Here is a 21,456-nt window from a genome sequence, read left to right on the forward strand (position 1 = left end):
AATAAACACAACTACTTTTGACTGCCTACTATGCACCATGCTTTACAGACATTAACTTATTTAATCTTCATCGTATTTTTCTTACAATATAAGTATCGTTCCCATTTTCTAGGTCTAACTGTGCCTGGAGTTACAGAGATAGGGAAGCTGAATACAAGTCTAAAGCCTGCAGTGTTCTATTCATTAAGACTCTGGTGAAGTGGGAACCCACTCTTTCTGAGGAGATGCCCATACTTTGTTCCTCATGAAACACTGTGTTTATTTAGTAGAAAGGTGAGGAGAAAGAAGACAAAGTTTGGGTGAGATTCTCCCTGTCAAAGCAATGGGAGTTCCTGGAAATTAATAAGGTCTCACCAGGCAGCACCTTTTTTTTTTTAGATAGTTTAAGGAGTTAAAAATAAATTGATGTCAGTTCCATTTAAGCTAGTTATGGGGAGTGCATGTACTTGACAGTAGGCTTACTGGTTTTAATATTTAAATTTTAGCTGCTCCTCACAGCCACATATATTTTCCATATACCACCACATTCCTATTTCCCCCTCCACCACACCAGTTTCTTTGAATGACCTAGTTTGTATCATTTTAGGTCACTGCGCCATGCCTCTGCCAGTAGTTAAGTTTAAGCTGATTTTGAGACAGATAAAATGTCTGTAGTCAATAGCATATCTATTTATGATTTGCTTATAGAAAAGTTTGTTTAAATGTTTTACAGCTGAGTCAGACCACTTCTGTCCACCAGGGCGCAAATAACACATGCTGATAACATACCATCTAAAGTTTTTTTTTCTTATATTGCCTTTATTTAAAGTCATAGGAGTAAAAATCCTACATAGAGATCATATCTGTTTTGCTCTCTATTGTATTTGGCACATTATGGATATTTAATGATGAATGAAGAAATGAATAGATATTTTGAGCAAAAACACTTTAAAAATCCATTTTCTTATATTTATACTGCAAAACTCAGCTCCATAATAAAATTAACTTCTAATGTCACCTCCCTGCACTTGACATTTAATATATAGTATGGACACATACAGATAGAAGCATAGAATGGACTAATTCTGTTCTCTTTCCTCTAGCCTCTTAATTCAGCTTACTTTGTACCTTTCAGGCAGAACCCTGATATCTATAAATATCCTCTTCCCTATTTAGCAAACCCTGATAATCCTGTGATCCTCTGTCCTCAGTAGTTGGATTAATATGATGCTGTATTGTATTTGCATTTGTCTCACCTAGACCATGCTTGAGATGCCATTTATTATTTTGCTGGAAGAAAATATTAGCTGAACTTTCCATTGCTCTGTAATTTCACTTAAAGGGGAAGCATCTGAGGTCATTGTTTCTTGAAGAAGAAAGTTATTCAGTAGAAATATATAAGTATTTTTGTTTATACCAAGAGATTAATGAAGTTTAGCTATAGTTAGAATGGTTTCCTTTTTGTCTGTGTTTTGCAGCTCTCCTTTTAAAATGAATAGAAATTATGTTTTTCTTTTAATTATCCAACTTCAGATATGATAACTATGTAAAAAGTCTCAAACTACAGAATGCAGTGTTTTTAATTACTGATTTTTCAAAAGAAGAGACACATGAGGAAAACCCTAAAACATTCATTTTGAACCTTGAAAATATTTTATAGAAAACAGACCTTTCATGATTTTTATGCTAAGTAGATAATGCATGAGAAGACTAAACCTGTACTGTCATTTAATATACTAATGGGATAAATTCTAGTTGTTCTAGAATTTTATTGGAAAGGTAATGAGGACACCTAATCAGGAACTCAGGATTAGTACAATGTGTTTTCCTTATTCTTAGCCTTTTTATATCCCCAGTCCCCTGAGGATCTCAGAATTCTAATTTTAACTGTTCTGAAAGGTGGTATTATAAATGAGTGATTGCAATGTAGCTAACAGAAGCCAGGGAGACTTCTCATAAATATAGTTTTTAAAAAGAATGGTGTCAAAGTATTCAAGGCCAGATAAGATGAAAACAAAATAAATGTTTTGCCTCAAAACAAAACAAAACAAACCTGCCTTTTTATGGTTTGTTTCACATCTACTCGGCTTCTCTTCCCCAAATCTTTTGATACAGAATTTGTCTTTCTGACTTAAACCAAACCTTCCATTTTATTGCTGGGAAAATTTGAGGCATAGAGAGATTAATGTTGTCCTTAGCAAGTCAGTGCAAATACAATACTACAAGTGGTAAACAAAGAGCCTCTGGGGAAAAAGGAATTCTTATTAATTATGCATATTTGCACGTCATTGTCTAAAGACTCTATTGTTGAGAGTTATTTCACAGAATTATCATTTGATCTTAGTGAACAGACTGGTTTGAATTATTGCATGGTGTGATGTAGATAAAAATATGATCATTTAAAATAATCCTAAGACTCAGTTTGAAGGAATTTCTGCTTGGGCTGGGAGATTAGATTAGATGCCCTTTAAACTCTGGGATTCTTCGATTCTTGTTGTAACCATGCCTCACTAGAACAAACTTGTCAGCTGCAAGACAGAAGAAGTAACTATCTTATGAGTTTTCTTATGCTCTTAGGTAAAAAGCAACATGTTTTACTTCTGTCTATAAAAAATAACTGTAACAACAAGGAACAAAGATTATTAGTCTAAATTTTTTTTGGTTAGATTTTGATGTTTTTTGCTTCATGAGTGACATTTATAATTTCCTAACTTCTCTGATGTATCAGATTCTTTATCTGAAAACGTAGGTAATCCATACCATGCACCTATCCTGTCAGGGTCTCATGAAAGTTAGATGATGGTAGAGTATTTTGAACGCTGAAGACTTAAATGTGAACTGAAATGAAATCTTAAACAGAGAGTCCAGATGTTATTTTATACAACTTTTTTTTTTTTTGGTATTTCTTTCTATAGAACCTTTAAATTGTGCATTAACTTGGGTAGGTAATTCTATTTAATTCAACAACTATTATCTAGTATCTATCTAGTAAATGCTAGGTGTGTGGGAAACAGAAGCTATAATTCTTATCTGCAGGAAACTTCACTCTAGTAAAGGAGAATATAAAAGTCAATTACTTATGATGTGATATGAGTGCTATACTCTAAATTTATATAAAGGGCTTTAGGAACATGAATTGGGTAGTAGTTTATACTCAGGAGATTTTGGGTGACTGCTAAGCTGGATTAATAGGAGGAGCAGGAATAAGCCATGCTATTTATTAAGTTGCTGAATTTACTAACCTACTTCTGCTAAAACTTAGAAGGGGGAAGCAAATGGAATAAATGACATTAAAGTACAAAATAATAATAATTAAGCTATCCACAACCAAGAACTTTTTTTCAAGAAGAAGATATTTAGTAATAGCAAAGTCAGTACCCCGAGTAATCTCTCTTCTTCATGGTTGTTCAAGGGCTTACTTTCAATTTTGCGCAAATTGAAAAGTGCACCGGACCAGGAGGTGAGACTCCTTCTCCTGGGCTTGGATAATGCTGGCAAGACTACCCTTCTGAAGCAGCTTGCATCTGAAGACATCAGCCACATCACACCTACGCAGGTGAGCACTGCCTTGGCCCCAGGTGCTTGTGGGACACATGGAAGATGATAATAGCAATATGGAAGGCAACATGGGAAATATAATTTCCATCCATTTCTAACTTTGGTTACTGAGAAAAGTCTATACAGTTTAAGATTTCAAAAATATATCAAGAGATTCCATTCATATGAGATAGAGTAGTCGAATTCATAAAGACAGAAAGCAGAATAATGATTACCAGGGGTTGGAGAGAGGGGGAAATGGGGAGTTGTTGGTTGATGAACACATGAGTCAATATTGCAAGATGAAAAAAGTTCTAAGGGTGTATGATAGTGATGGTTCCACAACAGTGCAAATGTGCTTAATGCCACTGAACTGTACACTTAAAAATGGTTGAAACGGGTAAGTTTTATTTTATGTATATTTTATAATTTCTTAAAATAAAGAATTCAAAGAAATATGTATGTCAAGACAACCAATTCCCTCAGATCTAAGTGATTACTTTTTAAAAATAGCTTTATCTTCTCTATGAAATTAATACCTGTAGAAAATACAGAGAATATATAAAGGAGAAAATCAGAGCACTGTGAGAAAAGCCACTGTTAGTATTTTAGTGTGTATTTTCCAGACTTGACAAATACAAATATATACATCAATTTTTTTTAAATTTTAAAAAAAATCAATTACCTATAATTTTTAATCCGGCCTCATCAGCCCTCCTCCTTCCTAAGGCTAAGCAAGCAAAACGCAAAGGATCAGGAAATGGTGGCATTTACTGTGTGGAAGTTGAAAGACAAATCCTAGTTTGAAGAACTCTAGTTGGCTTCGTTTGACTTCCTTTCCTGTAGGAAATCCTGAGAAACCTTGACCTTGGGCCAAGCCTTTGGGTTTCCTAACTAGAGACAGCTCTTGTCGGTCTTCGTCACTTTAAAATGTTTGAGCATAGGAGGTTTGAGCAAAACCAAGGTTATTTGGCATTTCCCGTCACCATACTGTGATAAGAGCTTGGTCAGGTTTGAATGGCTGTGCTGGTATGTGGACTTCACAGCTTATCAGTCTTACTGATTCAGAACTCTTTGCAGAAAAGTCATTTCAGCTACTACCAAATGAGCAACTTTACAGCTTCTGAACAAATTTAATGTATAGCCTAAGGAGGAGCAAATTACAATAGTCTGGCCTAGAAGGGGTGAAAACACATATTAGAGTGTCAGGATTTCTACCAGAAAAAGAAGGGCTAGTTTGTGTGTTTGTTTGTTTGTTTGTTTGTTGTTTTTGGGGGGGGAGTTTTTGTTTTTGTTTTCTTGATTAGGGATAGACTTTGTCTCTCAAGAGCACCACTAAAATAGGACTTCTACACTATGACCATGGAAGTGAACTCAAAATTAAGGACCCAATTCCAGTTCTAACTTTCCAGCTTTATTTGATATGTTATATGTAACTGTTATTATATTATGTCAAGTTTTCATATTTATTCTTTAAAAACAAACTTTAATTGTGTTTTTGTTCTGTATTAGAAAAAGTAATAGATGCTTATTATAGTCAATTTAGAAAGCATAAATAAGTAAAATTGAGAAACTAGAAATCACCTATGATGTCCATTCGTACATAATCACTTAACATTTAGAACTATATCCATTCAGTTTTTTCCTGGTGTGTATGTATGATGGGTATATTTAAAATCAAAATAAAGGCTTATAGAGAATAAGCTGTTTGTATCATCTTTTTCACTTAGTAATAATAACATATCTTTGTTATATATGTAAATACTTATATAATACACATATCTAAATGTTTGTACCCACCCATTATTATTTCCTTAGAATAATTTCTTAGTAGATTTGTTAGGTCTGATGACTTACAGAATTTTAAGGCAGTTGATACATATGGTTGAATTCCGGAATTTACTCTTATTTATTTCCTGTTTCTTTTTAGAAGGATTTGATGTTCCTGGATTTGACATTCAATATTGTAGTTAAGTGTAGAACTTTTAAGCACACAAAGGTGGTTTTCTCAGTGAGTCAGAATGAAGCAGACTTTTGCAGTAAGCTTAAGCCACTTCCCTTTAGAGTTCTTAAACTTCTAATTTATTTGGTCCTTGGCATTTTAGAGGAGCTGCAGTCAGCATCATCCCCAGTTATCCTCTACTGACTATTTATCCTCAAGGGAAATTGGGTGGCAGTGTTCCTGTACCATCGCTTTATGCCTTGCCCTTCTGTGCTAGGCAGTAGTGTTGGCAAACTGCCAGATGAGGCAAATGTTTGTTAAGGGATCCCCAGACCCACTTAACTCCAGTTATTCTGGATGAAATATCACTTCTGTGATAGTAAGCTGTTGATTGGATTTTTCCAATCCAGATTCAACTGTATCATTTTTGCAAGATGATTTTTTTTTATTCTTGCTCATGAAATGCCTTCTCTCTGAACCCCAAAGGTCTCGTTAATTTGTTTCTCTGCACACTAACTCCCAGCTCACAATTCTGCCTGCCCCTGATTTGCTCACCTTCCTTAAGGTTTCACCTTGAGTAACTATCCTGAAAATGAATACTTTCTTTTGAAGTTCATCACAGATACCTATTATAGTTTCAAATGTCCTCTAGTTTGTTTGTTCTCATCACTGCCTGTAATTGAGGGCTCCACTTCAGAGCTTGAACATTCTGTTCCCACGGGCCCAACCTTCTTCACTGGGCTCATACTCTAGTTACTAGCCAGCCTCCCCCATAGTGTCCTTCCTTTTCCTGAGTAATCCATATGAGGGAAGTTCTTTAATTTTGCACTGCTCCTAAAGAATCCAGTCTTCCAGATTATAGCTCTTTCCTCTTTTTAAATTTAGCATTTGTTCTGTTTTTTTGAGTCTTCAGATTCAGCTTTGGTTTTTTTTGTTAGTTGCATGTAATGTCCTGTTAACTTTTACCGTCCTGAGGATGGGGTGTGGTTTGTATTTTCAGAGCTATTCTCATACCAAGTCATCCTCAGCAGTTGTGTGTGTGTGTGTGTGTGTGTGCGTGCGTGCGCACACACGCTTATTATAGAGTCATGTTAGTCATGACATTATTAACGCTGAATCCACAACCTGAATAAAGTGAGCATGTATAAATACATTTCTTTCTTCCCTCTTATAGAAAATCATTTGCAATGTTACCAGTGTCACATCTGGCAGAGTACCTCAATTAATAAATAACAGCTGGTAGATGTAACTTTGTCAGAATTATAATCTCAAGGCTCAATAAAACTTGGTTTTGCCTCTCTCTCTCTGTTGCAGGGTTTTAACATCAAAAGTGTACAATCGCAAGGTTTTAAACTGAATGTGTGGGACATTGGTGGACAGAGGAAAATCAGACCATACTGGAGGAATTATTTTGAAAACACTGATATTCTCGTAAGTACTCCTTCTGATGCATTAATTGATAGTCTTTTCTGCCATATTAGAAACATTAACACTGTTTCAGAATTCTCAGAGATTTCACTGTCCACATACACAATTTCTCTAATCCCTCAGCCTCTCAGTTCCCGCTCCTCCCCTCCAATGATCTTGTCATCCATCCTACCTTAGCCACTCACTCTCACGATCATACCCTAAAACCAAGGGGTCTCGTGAACTAGGACAGGAAACAAATTGCATATTATTTTCATTAACTGAAAGCTTGCATTTACTTCAGTTATGACCATAAACAATAAGCTGTGATATCAGCCATGGCGATGTCTTCGTTACCAGTAGGAATCATCTTGCAGCTCAAACAGTTTCACTCTGTGGCTGCTTCCTGTGTCTCTCTTTCTACTGGATTATTTCTCTCAGCATGCACACATCCTGTAGTTTCTCTTGTTTAAAAACAAAAAACTCTTGTCCCAATTGTACATCCCCCCTCTAGATACTATCCCATTCCTCAGTCCCTCTTTACAACAAAACTCCTTAAGAGAGTTTTCTGTGCTTGCTGTCTTCACTGCCTCTCCTCCCAGTCACGCAGAACCCTCCATTCAGGCTCACAGGGAATTCCACATTGCTAAGTCCAGTGTTCAGTTTTGTAATACTCATCTTACTTGACCTAAGAGCACATTTAACAAAGTTGGTCATGCTGTCTTTGAAGCATTGTCTTTCCTTGGCTTTAAGAATACCATTGTATTTTGGTTTTCTCCCCATCTCGCTGGCTACTCCTCCTCAGACTCCATTGCTGTATTTTCCCTTGTCCCCTAACCTCCGAGTGTTGGAGTGCCCCAGAGTTCAAGCCTGGGCTTTCTTCTCTAAGTCTCAATTTAGGTGACCCCATCCAGTTTCAAGGTGTTGGTCACCACCCACATGCTAGTGAATCCCAAAGTGTTGTCTCCTGCCTGGAACTCAGTTTCATATATAGCCAGTTACCTATTTGATATCTCCACTTCAGTGGCCAGTAAGTTCCCTCAACATGTCCAGTTCCTATATTCATCCACCCCTGCCCCAAATTGCTCCTCCTCAGTCTTCTCAGTAAGTGACAAATCTATTCATCCAACAGCTCTGGAGTCATTCTTGACCCCTTTTCCTCTCATTCCCCTCATCAGATCGATCAGCCAATCCTGTCAATTCTGCCTTCAAAACATTTCTAGCATCTGACTTCTTTCCACGTCCACTATTACTGCGCACTGATTATTGCAGCATCATCCTAACTAGTGTCCTTACTTCTGCCTTGTCTCCTTGAAGACCCTTCTCAACATCATAGCTATAGTGATCCTGTTAAAACATAAGCTTCCCATCTCAAAATAAAAGCTGAGGTCCTTACAGTGGCCTACAAGGTCCCCTACCATCTGGCTTCTCTTACCTGTCTGACTCATCTTCCCCCTCTCTAATTTGATGTCAGCCACACTGGCCTCCTTCCTGTCTCTGGAGAACACTGGCATGCTCCCATCCTGGAGCCTTTGTCATAGCTGTTTCCAGTGCTAGAATTCTTTTCGCTTTGCTCACATGTCAGCTTACTGAGACCTTCCCTGATTGCTATATTTAAAATTGTGACCCGCCCCATACTCACCCACCCTTCTGGCACTTGGATTTTTCTGCTTTTTTTCTCCTTCCATCAGTACCTATCACCTCAGACGTATTTTTATTACTTTCTCTTCCCCCACTGGAATGTAAGCTCAACGAAGACAGGAACTTTGCTTTTTTTTCAACTATTGTATTCCCCCCAGTGCTTAGAAAAGTACTGAATAAGTGAAATAGATGATTGTTATAGATGGATTCTAATATTAGGTAGAATGTGAAGTTCTAAATTCCCTTCCAACTCTGACGTTTTATGATTCTGTTTCAATTGTGGTCAAGTCCAGAGGCTTGTTAATTCTTTCTATAAAATGGGTAGAGCATCTCCTTCACAGGGTGGAGTTGAGGGTTATGACAAGTAGCGAATTCATTCACTCACCATGATTCTTAAATGGAGAATAATACCAGAAATGTAAAATTGTACTAGCATCAAACCATAAACACATGTGAGGTACTGTGATAGACGTCACACGGGCTCATCATATTTCTGGCCCTCAGTGCAGGTAAGTTTCAGTATATTTGTGATGCCAGCTTAAAAGTTTAGATGGATGAGAAGAAAAGATAAAAGACATGCATCCATCCATTTATCCCATCTATTCAACCAGTTATTCTTCCAAAATGTATTATATACCTTCTAGGAGAATAGAAGAGAAATATCAAAAAGAAAGAAAGGAAGGGAGGAAGGGAGGGAGGGAGGGAGGGATGGAGGGAGGGAGGAAGGAAGGAAGGAAGGAAGGAAGGAAGGAAGGAAGGAAGGAAGAAAGGAAGGAAGAAAGGAAGAAGAGAGGGAGGGAGGGAACAAAGAAAGAAAGAAAGAAAGGAAAAAAATGTCCTATGAAGATAAAAACTTATTATGTAATCTCAAATAATTTGTCCATTCTTAAAATCTAATTTTTTAATTTTAGAAAATTTCAACTTTATGCAAAGTTCAAGAAAATAGTATAATGAAACTCCAGATACCTACCCATCACCCAGCTTCCTTAATTTCAGTTTTGGCAATCTTGTTTCATCTCTCCTACCAATGCTATTTTTTTTATGATGACACTGCTTAATGAAATCCTGTAAGTTTCAAGTGTACCCACCACTTTTTTTAAAAGTATTTTAAGCAAATCCAAGCATCATACTATTTTCCTCACAAATACTTGAATGTAAATTTGAAAGATCAGTCTCTAAATTGCGATATAAACTATATATTAGGAAAAATGACCATTAAAAGTCTTTCAAACCCCAAAAATCGATGAAGATATTCCTGGACTAGTAAGTGATTACAGCAAGTTGGTAGGATATAAGGTTAATATATAAAAGTCAATTTTTTTCTTATACACTAGTAATGAACAATTGGAATTTGAAATGAAAAGCAAAATACCATTTACATTAGCACCCAAAAATAAGAGAAATATTTAGGCATAAATCTAACAAAATATATACAGCATCTACATGAGGAAAAGTACAAAACCAATAAAAGAAGGCAAAGAAAATCTAAACAATTGGGGAGATAATCCATATTCATGGATTAGAAGACTCAATATTGTTAAAATGTCAGTTCTGCCTAACTGAATTCATAGATTATATAGATCAACTATAGATTCAATGCAATCCCAATCAAAATCCCCGCAAGTTATTTTATGGATATTGACAAACCAATTCTAAAGTTTATATGGAAAGGCAAAAGATCCAGAATAGCCAACAGAATATTGCAGGAGAACAAAGTTGGAGGGCTGACACCTCCTGACTTCAAGACTTTTTATAAAGCTACAATAAACAAGACAGAATGTATCTGAAAAAGAATAGACAAATTGATCAACGGAACAGGATAGAGAGCCCAGAAACAGACCTACATGAATATTGTCAACTGATCTTTAACAAAGAAGCAAGACACTTCAACAGAAGGATAGTCTTTTTAGCAAATGGTACTGGAACAATGGGACATCCATATACAAAAAAAAAGAAAAAAGAAAAAAATGTAGACACAGTTTTTTTTTTTTTTACTCCTGCACAAAAATTAACTCAAAATGGATCTTAGAGCTAAATGTAAAACCTGAAACTATAAAATTTCTAGAAGATAACATAAGAAGAAAATCTAGGTGACCTTGGGTTTGGTGAAGAGGTTTTAGATACAACACCAAAAGCGTGATTCATGAAAGAAAAAAAATTTATAAATTGGACTTTATTAAAATTTAAACTTCTGCTCTCTGAGAAAGGCACTGTTAAGAAAGTGAAGAAGCAAGCCACAGACTGGGAGAAAATATTTGCAAAACACAAATATATAAAGTACTTGGATCCAAAATATACAAAGAACTCTTAAAATTCAACAATAGGTAAAGAACCTAATTAAAAATGGACAAAAGACTTGAACAGTCATTTCACCAATGAAGATATAGAGATAAACATATGAAAAGATTCTCCACATCATTTGTCCTCAGGGAACTGCAAATTAAAACAACAGTGAAATGCTACTATATATGTGCCTACTAGAATGGCTAAAATCCAAAAATCTGGCAATACCAAATGCCAATGTCGATGCAGAGCAACAGGAATTCCCATTCGTTGCTGATAGGAGCGCAAAATGGTACAACCACTTTGGAAGACAGTTTTAAGTTTTTTTTTTACAAAGCTAAGCACTGTCATACTATACTGTCTGATTCAGCCATCGCTCTGTAAGGTATCTATCCAATTGATTGAAAAACTTAGTCCACACAAAATCCTTCACATGAATATCAATGGCAGCTTTATTCATAATTGCCAAAAACTGGAAGCAACCAAGATGTCTTTCAATAGGTGAATGAATAAACAAACTGTGGTTCCCATGTAATGGAATATGATTCAGTGATAAAAGGAAATGTGCTGTCGAACCACAAAAAAGGCATGCAGGAAACTTAAAAGCATATTGCTAAGTGAAAGTCAATCTGAAAAGGATACATACTCTATGTTTCCAACTATATGACATTTTTTTAAAAGGCAAAACTATAGAAATTAGTAAAAAAAAAAAAAAAAAAATCTCTAAGAAGATTAGTAGTTACCAGAGTGCCGGGGGAAGGGAGGAAAGAGATGACTAGGTGATATACAGTATTTTTAGAGTGACCAAACTATCCTGAGACTATAATGGTAGATACATGTCATTATGGATTTGTCAAAACCCATAGAACTTTAAAACACAAAGAATGAACCTAATGTATCAACATTGGTTCATTAATTGTAACAAATGTATCACACAAATATAAAATGTTACTTTACTAGAGGAAACTGGGAGTGGATGTGGAGTTGGGGCAGGTATATGGAACTCTCCGTGCTATGTATTCAATTCTATAAATCTAAACCTGCTTTAAAATTTTAAGTGAACTATTTTTTTTTTTAAAGCTGTAGATTCAAGTCAAATTATTATGCTTATACCTTTACTACAGTGTGGTTGCCAATTATCTCAATAAAACCGGGGGAGGGAACGCTTTAGATTCTCTTTATTTTTGATACATGATGGAGAAAAACTAGTGGTTGAGAGTAATAACAGCTCTATCTGTTCATCTGCTAGATTAAGATGCTTTGAAAGAAACATCCAAATAAGAGCAGTATATAAGGACATGAATGACTTTAAAGCTCCATAGGAGGTCTCAGAAACTTTCCGGTCTAAGGTTAGGGTAATTTTAAATCATAAGCTCTAACACCTTGAAGGCAGACTGCAAGGTAGTTGTAGTATGACCCTGATTTCCACATTTCTCATTAGCTGAGAGTCCCTAGGGATTATGGTCCAATCCAGGAAAAAATCAGTTTAGAGCAACCCTATAGGAGCTTTCTCTGGCTACATTACACTGCCAGTACCAGACAATATTTTGGATTCAGAGTCAAACTTTCATTATTTTCCAGTGCCATTTTGAGATTAAACAAGTCGTAGGGAGCAGCTGAGTCCCCAGGTTTAGATTCTAAGACCTTGTGACTCAGCCCTGTCTGCCAGTTTGCTCAGCGTGGCAGTGGATGATGAGCTATATTTGTTTGTTTGTCTATATTTGATAGTTTTCCATTGTTGGTCGAAAAGACCTAATACACTAGACTCCACACTGCCCAGAAGAGCAGCACTGAGGCTTGACACATTTCATTGCCCAGTTAACACTTTTCAGTGATTTCTAGAGTGCCACCATAAAAGTAAAACAGGTGTTAACAAACTGACCCCCCCCCACCCCGCCAACCATTATTGTATAGCTTGTGAGCTAAGAATGGGTTTTATATTTTTAAATGGTTGGAAAAAATCAAAAGAAGAATAAGATTTCATCATATGAAAATGACATGAAATTCAAATTTCAGTGTCCATACATAAGGTCTGTTGGAACATAGCCACATCCGCTTGTTTTTGTATTTTCTATGGTTTCTGTTACACTACAACAGCGAAGTTCAATGATTGTGAAAGAGATTGTATGGGACACAAAGCCTAAAATATTTACTGCCTGACCCCTCACAGAAGATTGCCAACCCCCACGTTAAAGCATTAAATGGTTCTCTAGAAGTTTGAAAGAGTCAGGGCAACTCCTAAAAGTGCAAGAGTTATTCTCAGGGAAGATGACACTGTGAACATCTGACTTCAGCTTTGTTAATTTAGAGGAAGTGACTAAGAAGTAAAACCTGAGATATGATAGGAGGGGATAGAGTGTCTTCTATTTCTTTTAAGCCAAGAAATAATAGCCTTTTGATAGATAAAAAGACATCTTTTTTTTTTCAAGGTATATTTATATTGTTACAAAACTCCATTTACTTTATTATCAGTTTTGTGTTTAAATGCAATATAATTTAAACAAAGTCACCTCGTCATTTCTGTATCCAAAGTATAGGCCATCAAGTGATAGGTCTCAAACAACTACCTCATGTATTCCTATGTCATTCACACTTGAGCATCAATAATTTACTAGAGCACAAATAATTGAAAACCACAGTTATCCAGAAACCTTGTTTTTTAGTTTCATCCTCCTTTCAGACTTTTGCTCAAGCTATCAATAAAAAGCCACACTTTTTTTGTGTTATCATCTCGACTTGTCTCTGCCTGCCCCTCTGGTGGAGAAATACTTAGGAGTAATAAAATGGCCAAAAGGTGGCAGCAGGAGGGCAGAGGACCAGAAGCAGGAGGAGAAACAAAGAGCCCTCCATTCACCCACTGGACAGTCTGTTTCTGGATAATCCAAAGTGGGCTGACCTTCCATCAAGAAAAAATCTTTCTTGTCTACGGCCATGCCACCCTGAATGTGCCCGATCTCATCTGATCTCAGAAGCTAAGCAGGGTCGGTTAATACTTGAATGGGAGACCTCCTAGGAATATCGGGTGCTGTAGGCGTAAAAAAAAAAAAAAAAAAAAAACAAACAAACAAAAACTTTCTCTAGGTTTTCCTCCCACAACCAAATAATTTCAAAGTAATCGACAAGGAAGATGTGAATTGGCGTAAAGCTTTGCTTAAAGCATCATTCTGCGTGCCATGGATAACTTTATTTTAGAACAGTTTTATGAAACTTGATATTCGAAGGTCCAAAATGTTTTAAGATGAGCTAGAAGCACTATAAATGTTTAACTTGCTCTGCTACTTTCTGAGTATTTTTTATTATTAGTTTATTTGGGGTTTAAAATTTTTTTACATGACTAGATTAACAGCTATGTCATTTAAAAATAAAAAAAAAATAAGACAAGAAGCTATCCTTATCTTTAGCTCTTGACTAGAAGAAAACAGATGCTTGCATGAGGAAACTGGACAGAACTGGGGTGAGTAGCAGCCAAGAGAAGAGTATACCACTGCAAAAAACAAATTTGTGAATTACCAGACTAGTTTATGTTTATGACTTTTTCCCTTGGCCCTTAATAAATAGGGCAGTCATTTTATAGACTTTTTACTGGAATTATTGTGTAGTAATTGTCAAATTTTATGAAAAATTATGTGAGAAAAATGCTAAATGATAGGAAGAATATATGTATCGTTTAGGAAAATCCTCCTTTTGAATCTTTTAATGGAAATAGTTCCTGTGAAATTTTGTGTCCAAGCAATAAATAGCAATCTGGCAAGTAATATTAAATAAAAGTTTAAAACTTTCCTCTTGTTGATCTTCAGCCTCTGGATTCTCTGGTATCATGTCTCTTGTCATTAAAACTATCCATTCCTCATTATCCTCTGCCGGTTTTCTTTCTTTTTTTTTTTTTTTAAATAATATCAGACATCTATTTCATAACTGTATCTTTGTGTTCTCAACTTTGTCTCATTCTGTTTTCTCCCCTTGCCTTGTTAACACATAGCTTTTGCTCCCAAGCACATTTTTTCCTGCTTTGTAATTCCTTTCCTGCCCAGTGACCTGCACACAGCCTTCAGGAAGCCCAGGAAGCCCAGACACCCTCCCAGTGATACCTGACCCTCTTCCCTCTCTCATATCTTCTTGGACTATTGCCTGACCGAAGATAATACGAATCCACTGTAGACTCCCAAATAATCTAATTAGGTCTTTTATACTGAGGTTCGCTCTCCCATTACATTTTTTTTCTTTTTACCTCTATGTTTACACTAAGACTGCTACTTTAAAAATGTGAGCTTCACTGGTGGAAAACCAGATTACCATTTTGTTCTACATAGTGACTCATCAGACAGTCAGTATAGAATTTTGAGTGTGTGGTATGTAGAGCCCATTAATGCATGTGTTGACATTGAGTCAAAAGTAATATAAATGACAATAATGCCACACACCAAAATACACCAAACACATCCATCCTTTTTCCTCCTGTGATTCTCTGTGAAAGAAGCAGATAGAAACATAGGATATGTTTCAGAGCTGAATTGGGTTCCTGGTATAATGTTTAGCACTAGTGACTCTAAATGAGAGTGCATTAAGCAAAAGAATTTTAATTTTTTTTCTTTCAAAAGAGTTTTCAGAGTAACACAGAATTTGACTTGCATACAGAAATGCCTATGTGTTTTATAGTATATCAGTTTATATAATTCAAGGCACATAAAGGTGAGAGTTGGTTATATTTTGTTTTTTAAATTCATACAGCAGGTCCTCGAATGATGTCATTTTGTTCAACATTGTTTCATTACACCATTGATTAGATGCCGTAGGAACTTAACTCCTGTTTATATCAATTAGCCTATGGTAAAACTGGTTTCATTGCATGTAATTTTGCTTAAAGTTGCAGAACCTATTAAAACAACATTAAATGAAGACTTACTGTGTGCTCCCTTAAAGGAGTGTCTTCATTGTGCCATTAGTTTAATAAAAGTTCTAAATTCTTTAAAGAAAGTTAGAAAATTTAATAATTTTTAAAATTAGCAACTGGGAAAACATTTAATATATCATCTAATAAAAAAAAGGCCTACAGAATTATATTTAATTTTATTTTTAAATTTTCATATGAAGAAGACTTAGAAGAGACCTTTCCTAGGAAATTAAAATAATTAACATGTTTGGGTTCTGTAACCGTAGGTGATTTTTCTTTTTCTATTGGTCTTCCATTGTTTTCCTTATTGTTGTTATAGGATATTATTTATGCAATCAAATTCAGTGATAGGAGAGAAAGCTTGGAATTTGTCATTTACATTGACTCTCAAGATTTCTCTTACTCTGTCTGGCGACAGCTATGCCCTTGCTATTTCCAGTACTTGATCTTAACCTCCTAGCAGCCTGTGGAGGTAGGAGTGGGACAGAGATCACTGGGTGTCCTGCCTCAGTACCTGAAGTCAGCATATGGTTAATACTGCACCTTGTCCTTTCAGAGTGACGATGTTCGAGGACTACAGGCTATGTAGATGCCTCAGAACACCATCTATTCCAGATAATTTTAGGACACAATATTAGCAGGGTGCTTAAGAGCAACTGTCAGATATGCCTGAGTTTGAATCCCAGTTTTGTCAAGTAGCAGGTATAACTGGGGCAAATTACTTAACTGCTTTGAGCTTATGTTTATTTATGTATAAAATGAGAAGATAACGAAATCTATATCATAGAGCCGTAGCAAGGATTAATATGGTAAATCTACTAAGAATGTTTAGTGAATGCCTAGTAGATGCATTCACTAAATGCATCTTGCTTGCCGCTCCTGACTTCCTACTTTAGAGCTTTGCTCGAGGTACTTTCTGGGCATCCCCTATTTAATTTGTTTCTTTTGCATCCATAGATGAAGTAAGAGTTACCAGCTCAATTTTTCTATGCTGTGCGAATGTGAAATCGGCTGACTGGGGATCATGCGCTCCCTCTATAGCAGTTGCTCTGTCTTTTTCCATGTCTGCTTATTGAAATAACCTTCTTCTTTTACTTTACAGATATATGTAATTGACAGTGCAGACAGAAAAAGATTTGAAGAGACGGGCCAGGTAAATAATTCTTCTGTTGAGTTATTTCCCAAGTAACTGGGTATTCATTAATCTGCCTTGTAAAAGGATAAGAGGGTGAGGGAGGTGTTTTTTTGTTTAACCTCTGCAGTTTAAACAAGACGGTCATTCTGGCAAACAAGGAAAAATACCAGTCGCCGAAGAAGAAATAAGTTGAGAATCCTTTAAACAGTTTTTTTTTTATTAAAGCCTTTTTAGTTTTAATCAAATTAAATAATCAAGATATAAGCAAATGGAACTTACTGCCATGCTCAAGAGCTCTTCAGTTTCTTCCCAGGCCATATAGAAATGAACCCAGAGGAACAATTCACTTACCATTTCTATGTATGGTTTTCATTATCAACTTAATTGATCCAGGGCTAACTTTAACAAATTCGGTGAGATGGGAAGAAATGTGCAAGCCAAGACTAAGCCGCTTATTTCCAAGCCAAGAGCTAGGTATACTTTGAACCCAAATATGGCTTTAAGTACCTGTCAACATGATTACACGATGCAATTCGTGTACACAGTTTTAAATAGAGAAGCAGTGGGCACAGACTTTTTACTGAGTACACTGATAAGAAGCAAGGGGCAGAGTGAACCTCTTTGGAGAAACACGATTACATTTCATTGCAGAGTCCTTGGCTTATGTCCTAACCTACCAGAGGTGGCCTTCCAAAGGTAGCAGTCCCCACGTTTATGTTCCTTTTTTCTGAAAATTAGTTTGAGAACTCTCTAGACTCTTGAAAACAACCATTCTATACCTTGATGATTTCTGGTTCATCACGCATGTAAACCAGTGCTAAACATGAGCTTGGAAGTAAAGGGTGTCATATAATGATCGCTTGAACCATCCAGTTCTCTTTGACAACCCAGGTGTCCTAAGTAGCTAAAATCTGGGTTTAATGGGAAAAAGTGGGTCCCGGCATTTAATATACACTCTCTCTTATACTTATTGCAGACAGAGTCAGCATGCGGTTTAGACTCCAAACAATAAACTAAAAGTCAAAGACCTTGCCAGATGCACTAATACAGTTATTTTAGAAAGTGGGTTTAATGAAATGTAATGCATATTGCATGCATGTTTTGGAGATAAAGATTAATGAAACGGAATTATAGTCTCTAAAGCAATTGTCATTTTCAGTTTATATTTAAAAATATATATGTGTGTATGTGTATGTATGTGTATATATATAAATACTCATTGAAAGTTATTTGCGGATAATAACCTTGGGTAAGTTTTAAATCTCTAACCACGACTTGTGTTCTTCCTTGAGCAGTGTTTCTCAAAGTCTGATCCGTGAATCTCCTATAGCAGAACCACCTGGGAAGCTCGTTAAAAATGCAAATTCCAGGGCCCTGGCTCAAACTTTCCAAAGTCAGCATCTCTGGGGTAGGCCCAGGAATTTGCCAGGGGATTCTTCCACAGACTCAAGTTTGAGAACCACTGCCCTTGAAGATTGCTAGTTGGTCAGCTTAACTGTTTTTTGGGTGGGTTTTTTGTTTTTTCTGATTAGAAGTGAATGGTTAAATATCACAGATTTCATCCTTCCCTCCCCATCTATCCTCAAAATGATCTAGGAACTAGCTGAATTACTGGAGGAAGAAAAGCTAAGTTGTGTACCAGTGCTCATCTTTGCTAATAAACAGGATCTGCTCACGGCAGCCCCTGCCTCTGAAATTGCAGAAGGACTGAACCTGCACACCATCCGCGACCGAGTCTGGCAGATCCAGTCTTGCTCAGCTCTCACAGGAGAGGGTGTTCAGGTGAGATTACCGGAAGGTTTGGTCACCTGGCCGTATGACAACCAACCAAGGTAGTCTATCTCATTGGTTGGTCTGATCTAGATAGAAAAAGGATATGAAACAAACAGCCTTTGATTGGCAGATGAACCATTCCAGAACGTGGAGGGCATAGAGAAGTGTAGTTCTTTTCTACTTAGTGACCAATATGACATCATTAACCGTTCTAGGAAAGCCACAGACAAACCACCCCATACGACTAACAACCCCCATTAGGTAGAGGGTCAGAACAGGAGACTTAGAAGATGCTTTCTAACTCTAGGATTTTTTGATGGTTGGGGATTTTGTGTTGTGTCTAATATTATGGATGTCGAATATGTGCACTCCCAAGGTAACAGAGCCATCAACAATTCTGCACACTAGTTATCCTAAAAGTGTTTTGTTTTGTTTTGTTTTTTCCTATCGGCTGTCTCCACTGCCTTCAGCGTTGGTGTCTGTTCTCTGCTACTTCAGGTTGCTTTCCCACTAGGAGGCTTCAGCTAACAGAAAGCCCCATGTTTTATATTAAGGAACTGTATACCGGAAGAGCAGGCTCCTCCTTATTTGATATTAATTTAGGGCAGAAAACTGTTGTATCCCAGACACCTGAGAGGCTGTTTTCTCAAAGAATGATAACCAGTTTTAGCTCTGAGGCTTCCTATGAAGCAGCCTAAAACCAGGTGACACTTGGAGTCAACCCTCTAGGACTGTTGCTTTATTCCAAAGCCCCAGCATGCTCCACATACCTCATTTTAAACATCTGGTGGACCTGCCGGGGAAGTGACACCAGGCTGTGAGAATCGGACAGTACAGCTCTAAGATGCTGTGGGGGATTAACAACATCTAAAGAAATGGTGTCTTCCCTCATGCCATATGGCATGTGTCTCTAATGGCATGAACTTGGTGTGCTGAGGTACGAACCTGTAATTTGATTCTCAATCGTCGTCCTGCAGCCCCTTTCCATTTCCCTTCTAATGCTCTTCTTCCCTGTCTCCTAAGACATTTGACATTGATTTGTCTTAAAACCGCCTGACTGCTTTTATTTCAAGCAAATACTCATATCCTAGAATTGTCTCACTTGTTCCATCTGTTTGCTGCTTTTTTTTCTTTCTTTTTATTACACAAACAACCAGGGCCTGCTTCTGTGCATGGCCTCTAGATCTGAGACCAGACCAGTCAGCACAAGGCAAGTGCCCCCTCCTCCAGACTTCTCAATACCTGTGCCCTCCGAAGAGCTTCATGCATGTGTGTGTGGATAGTGTAGGCTCTCAAGTGGCCAGAGATTACCTCAGCTACGTCCCCAGAATGGATGCTGGAGCTCTGTGGGTCTCTGTGAGGGAGAGGTAGGAGGGAGGGAGGAGATAGAAAGTAAGCCTTCCTTCCTTCCCTCCTTCCTTCCTGTCTAGACTCTGGTTATAAAGGTAAAGTATTCTCATTGTTAATCATATAAAAGTATATAAAATTTAAAACTGAAAAGTTTTTTCCTCTCCCTTAATCTCACCCGACAAAGGAACTATTATTAATAGTTTTATTTTTCTTGGGTCTCCTCTATAAAATGACAATCACAATATATGATTCCAGATCTATCAAATTAACTGCTTTTTCAGTTTAATTTAGGCTAGTCCAACAAGTATACTACCCAGGAGTTTTTGAATAGGTAAACTCTGATCATTTTATTTAGCTTCTCATTTTTTTTAAAAAAATCAAGTTTTGCCTAAGGTATTTATTTCCCTTGATTGTGCATAAAATGATCTTCATGAGGCCTAAGGTTATTTTTATGAAGATGAAGCCTTCTTGTGTTTGTACAAACCACTTTAGCAAGAGGACTCTGCCTCTCTAAATCGCAAGTATGGAGAGTAGAGAACATCTTGAGCTTTGGGGCTCTAAAGGCAGAACTAAAGAAAATAAACATGTTGTGTGCCTACTTCTAAGAAAGTGGGAATTGACAGCTCCGTAATCTTTTTTCCCTTGGCCAAAGTGTGGAAAGGAAGAAAGAGCAAAGCCAGAATTAACAGTGAGGTTCTTGTTTCTTCAGCCAGCCTCCAGGATGTAAACAGGAGGGACTAGAGTTATCTAGAATCAGTATTGAGAGTAGTGACATTCAAGTCAAGGATACTTCTTCAGAGGAGCCTGGGGATGGGGAAGGAGCTCCAGTCACTGTCTTCCCAGCCCCGCCACCCCACCCCAGCCCGCCCTGTCTGGAGGAGGGCACCAGGATAGAGCTCTGTGTTCCTGGCTGTGTAACCGCTGTAGAGGCGGAGTTCCCTTTAAGTCACAAGATCTTTTGGTCAAAAAGGGAGACAGTGAGCTATCTATCAGCAGAGAGTTGGGGAGGGCTTTAAAATCAACCAGTTTAAATCAAGTGATATAATCGCGTATGGTTGGATTTTTTTGAGAAAGTTCTCCTCAGATCAGGGACCTTCAGCAACCGATTCACAGGAAGTGCTATCAAGAGAGATCTGACAAAGAACTGTGAGCAAAGAAATAATGATTTTTATATGGAGGAGAAATAGTTTGAAGGTCACTTAATTAGTTTAGTAGATAGTACCATGGTGTATAGAATTGGGTAGTTAAGACTGGGATTTCAAGGTTAATGAGATTAGATTATGGTTAATAGAATGATATAAATTTAGAGAATTTAACCATTATTTGAAATGAGTTATTTAATAAAAATGTTAATTAAGAAGGGAATCTGCTGTCTATTGTCCTTTAATGGTAACCTTTGGGGACTGGAGAAAGGTCGCGGAGTTTTCCTTGGAAACACTTTTCATTGTGACGCATTGATTGACCATGTCCCTCCTTCAGGTAATGCCTCTGTCCTGAGCTCTCGCCCACTCAGCCAGT

At 37.0% G+C, this 21,456-nt stretch overlaps 1 protein-coding gene and 1 pseudogene across 1 annotated transcript in view; both read left to right on the forward strand.

Moving 5' to 3' along the window:
• ARL3 (ADP ribosylation factor like GTPase 3) overlaps positions 1-21,456 on the forward strand; it is a 30,101-nt gene that overhangs the window by 2,626 nt on the left and 6,019 nt on the right. The window contains exons 2-5 of the mRNA XM_011385820.2: positions 3,392-3,535; positions 6,773-6,889; positions 16,783-16,833; positions 18,412-18,597. Of these exons, the coding sequence (XP_011384122.1) occupies positions 3,392-3,535; positions 6,773-6,889; positions 16,783-16,833; positions 18,412-18,597 (498 nt within the window). The remainder of the gene's footprint in view (positions 1-3,391; positions 3,536-6,772; positions 6,890-16,782; positions 16,834-18,411; positions 18,598-21,456) is intronic.
• On the forward strand, positions 13,711-13,823 carry LOC111734136 (annotated as a pseudogene).

Source organism: Pteropus vampyrus, unplaced genomic scaffold (genome assembly GCF_000151845.1).
Source record: "Pteropus vampyrus isolate Shadow unplaced genomic scaffold, Pvam_2.0 Scaffold816, whole genome shotgun sequence".
Lineage (NCBI taxonomy): Eukaryota > Metazoa > Chordata > Mammalia > Chiroptera > Pteropodidae > Pteropus > Pteropus vampyrus.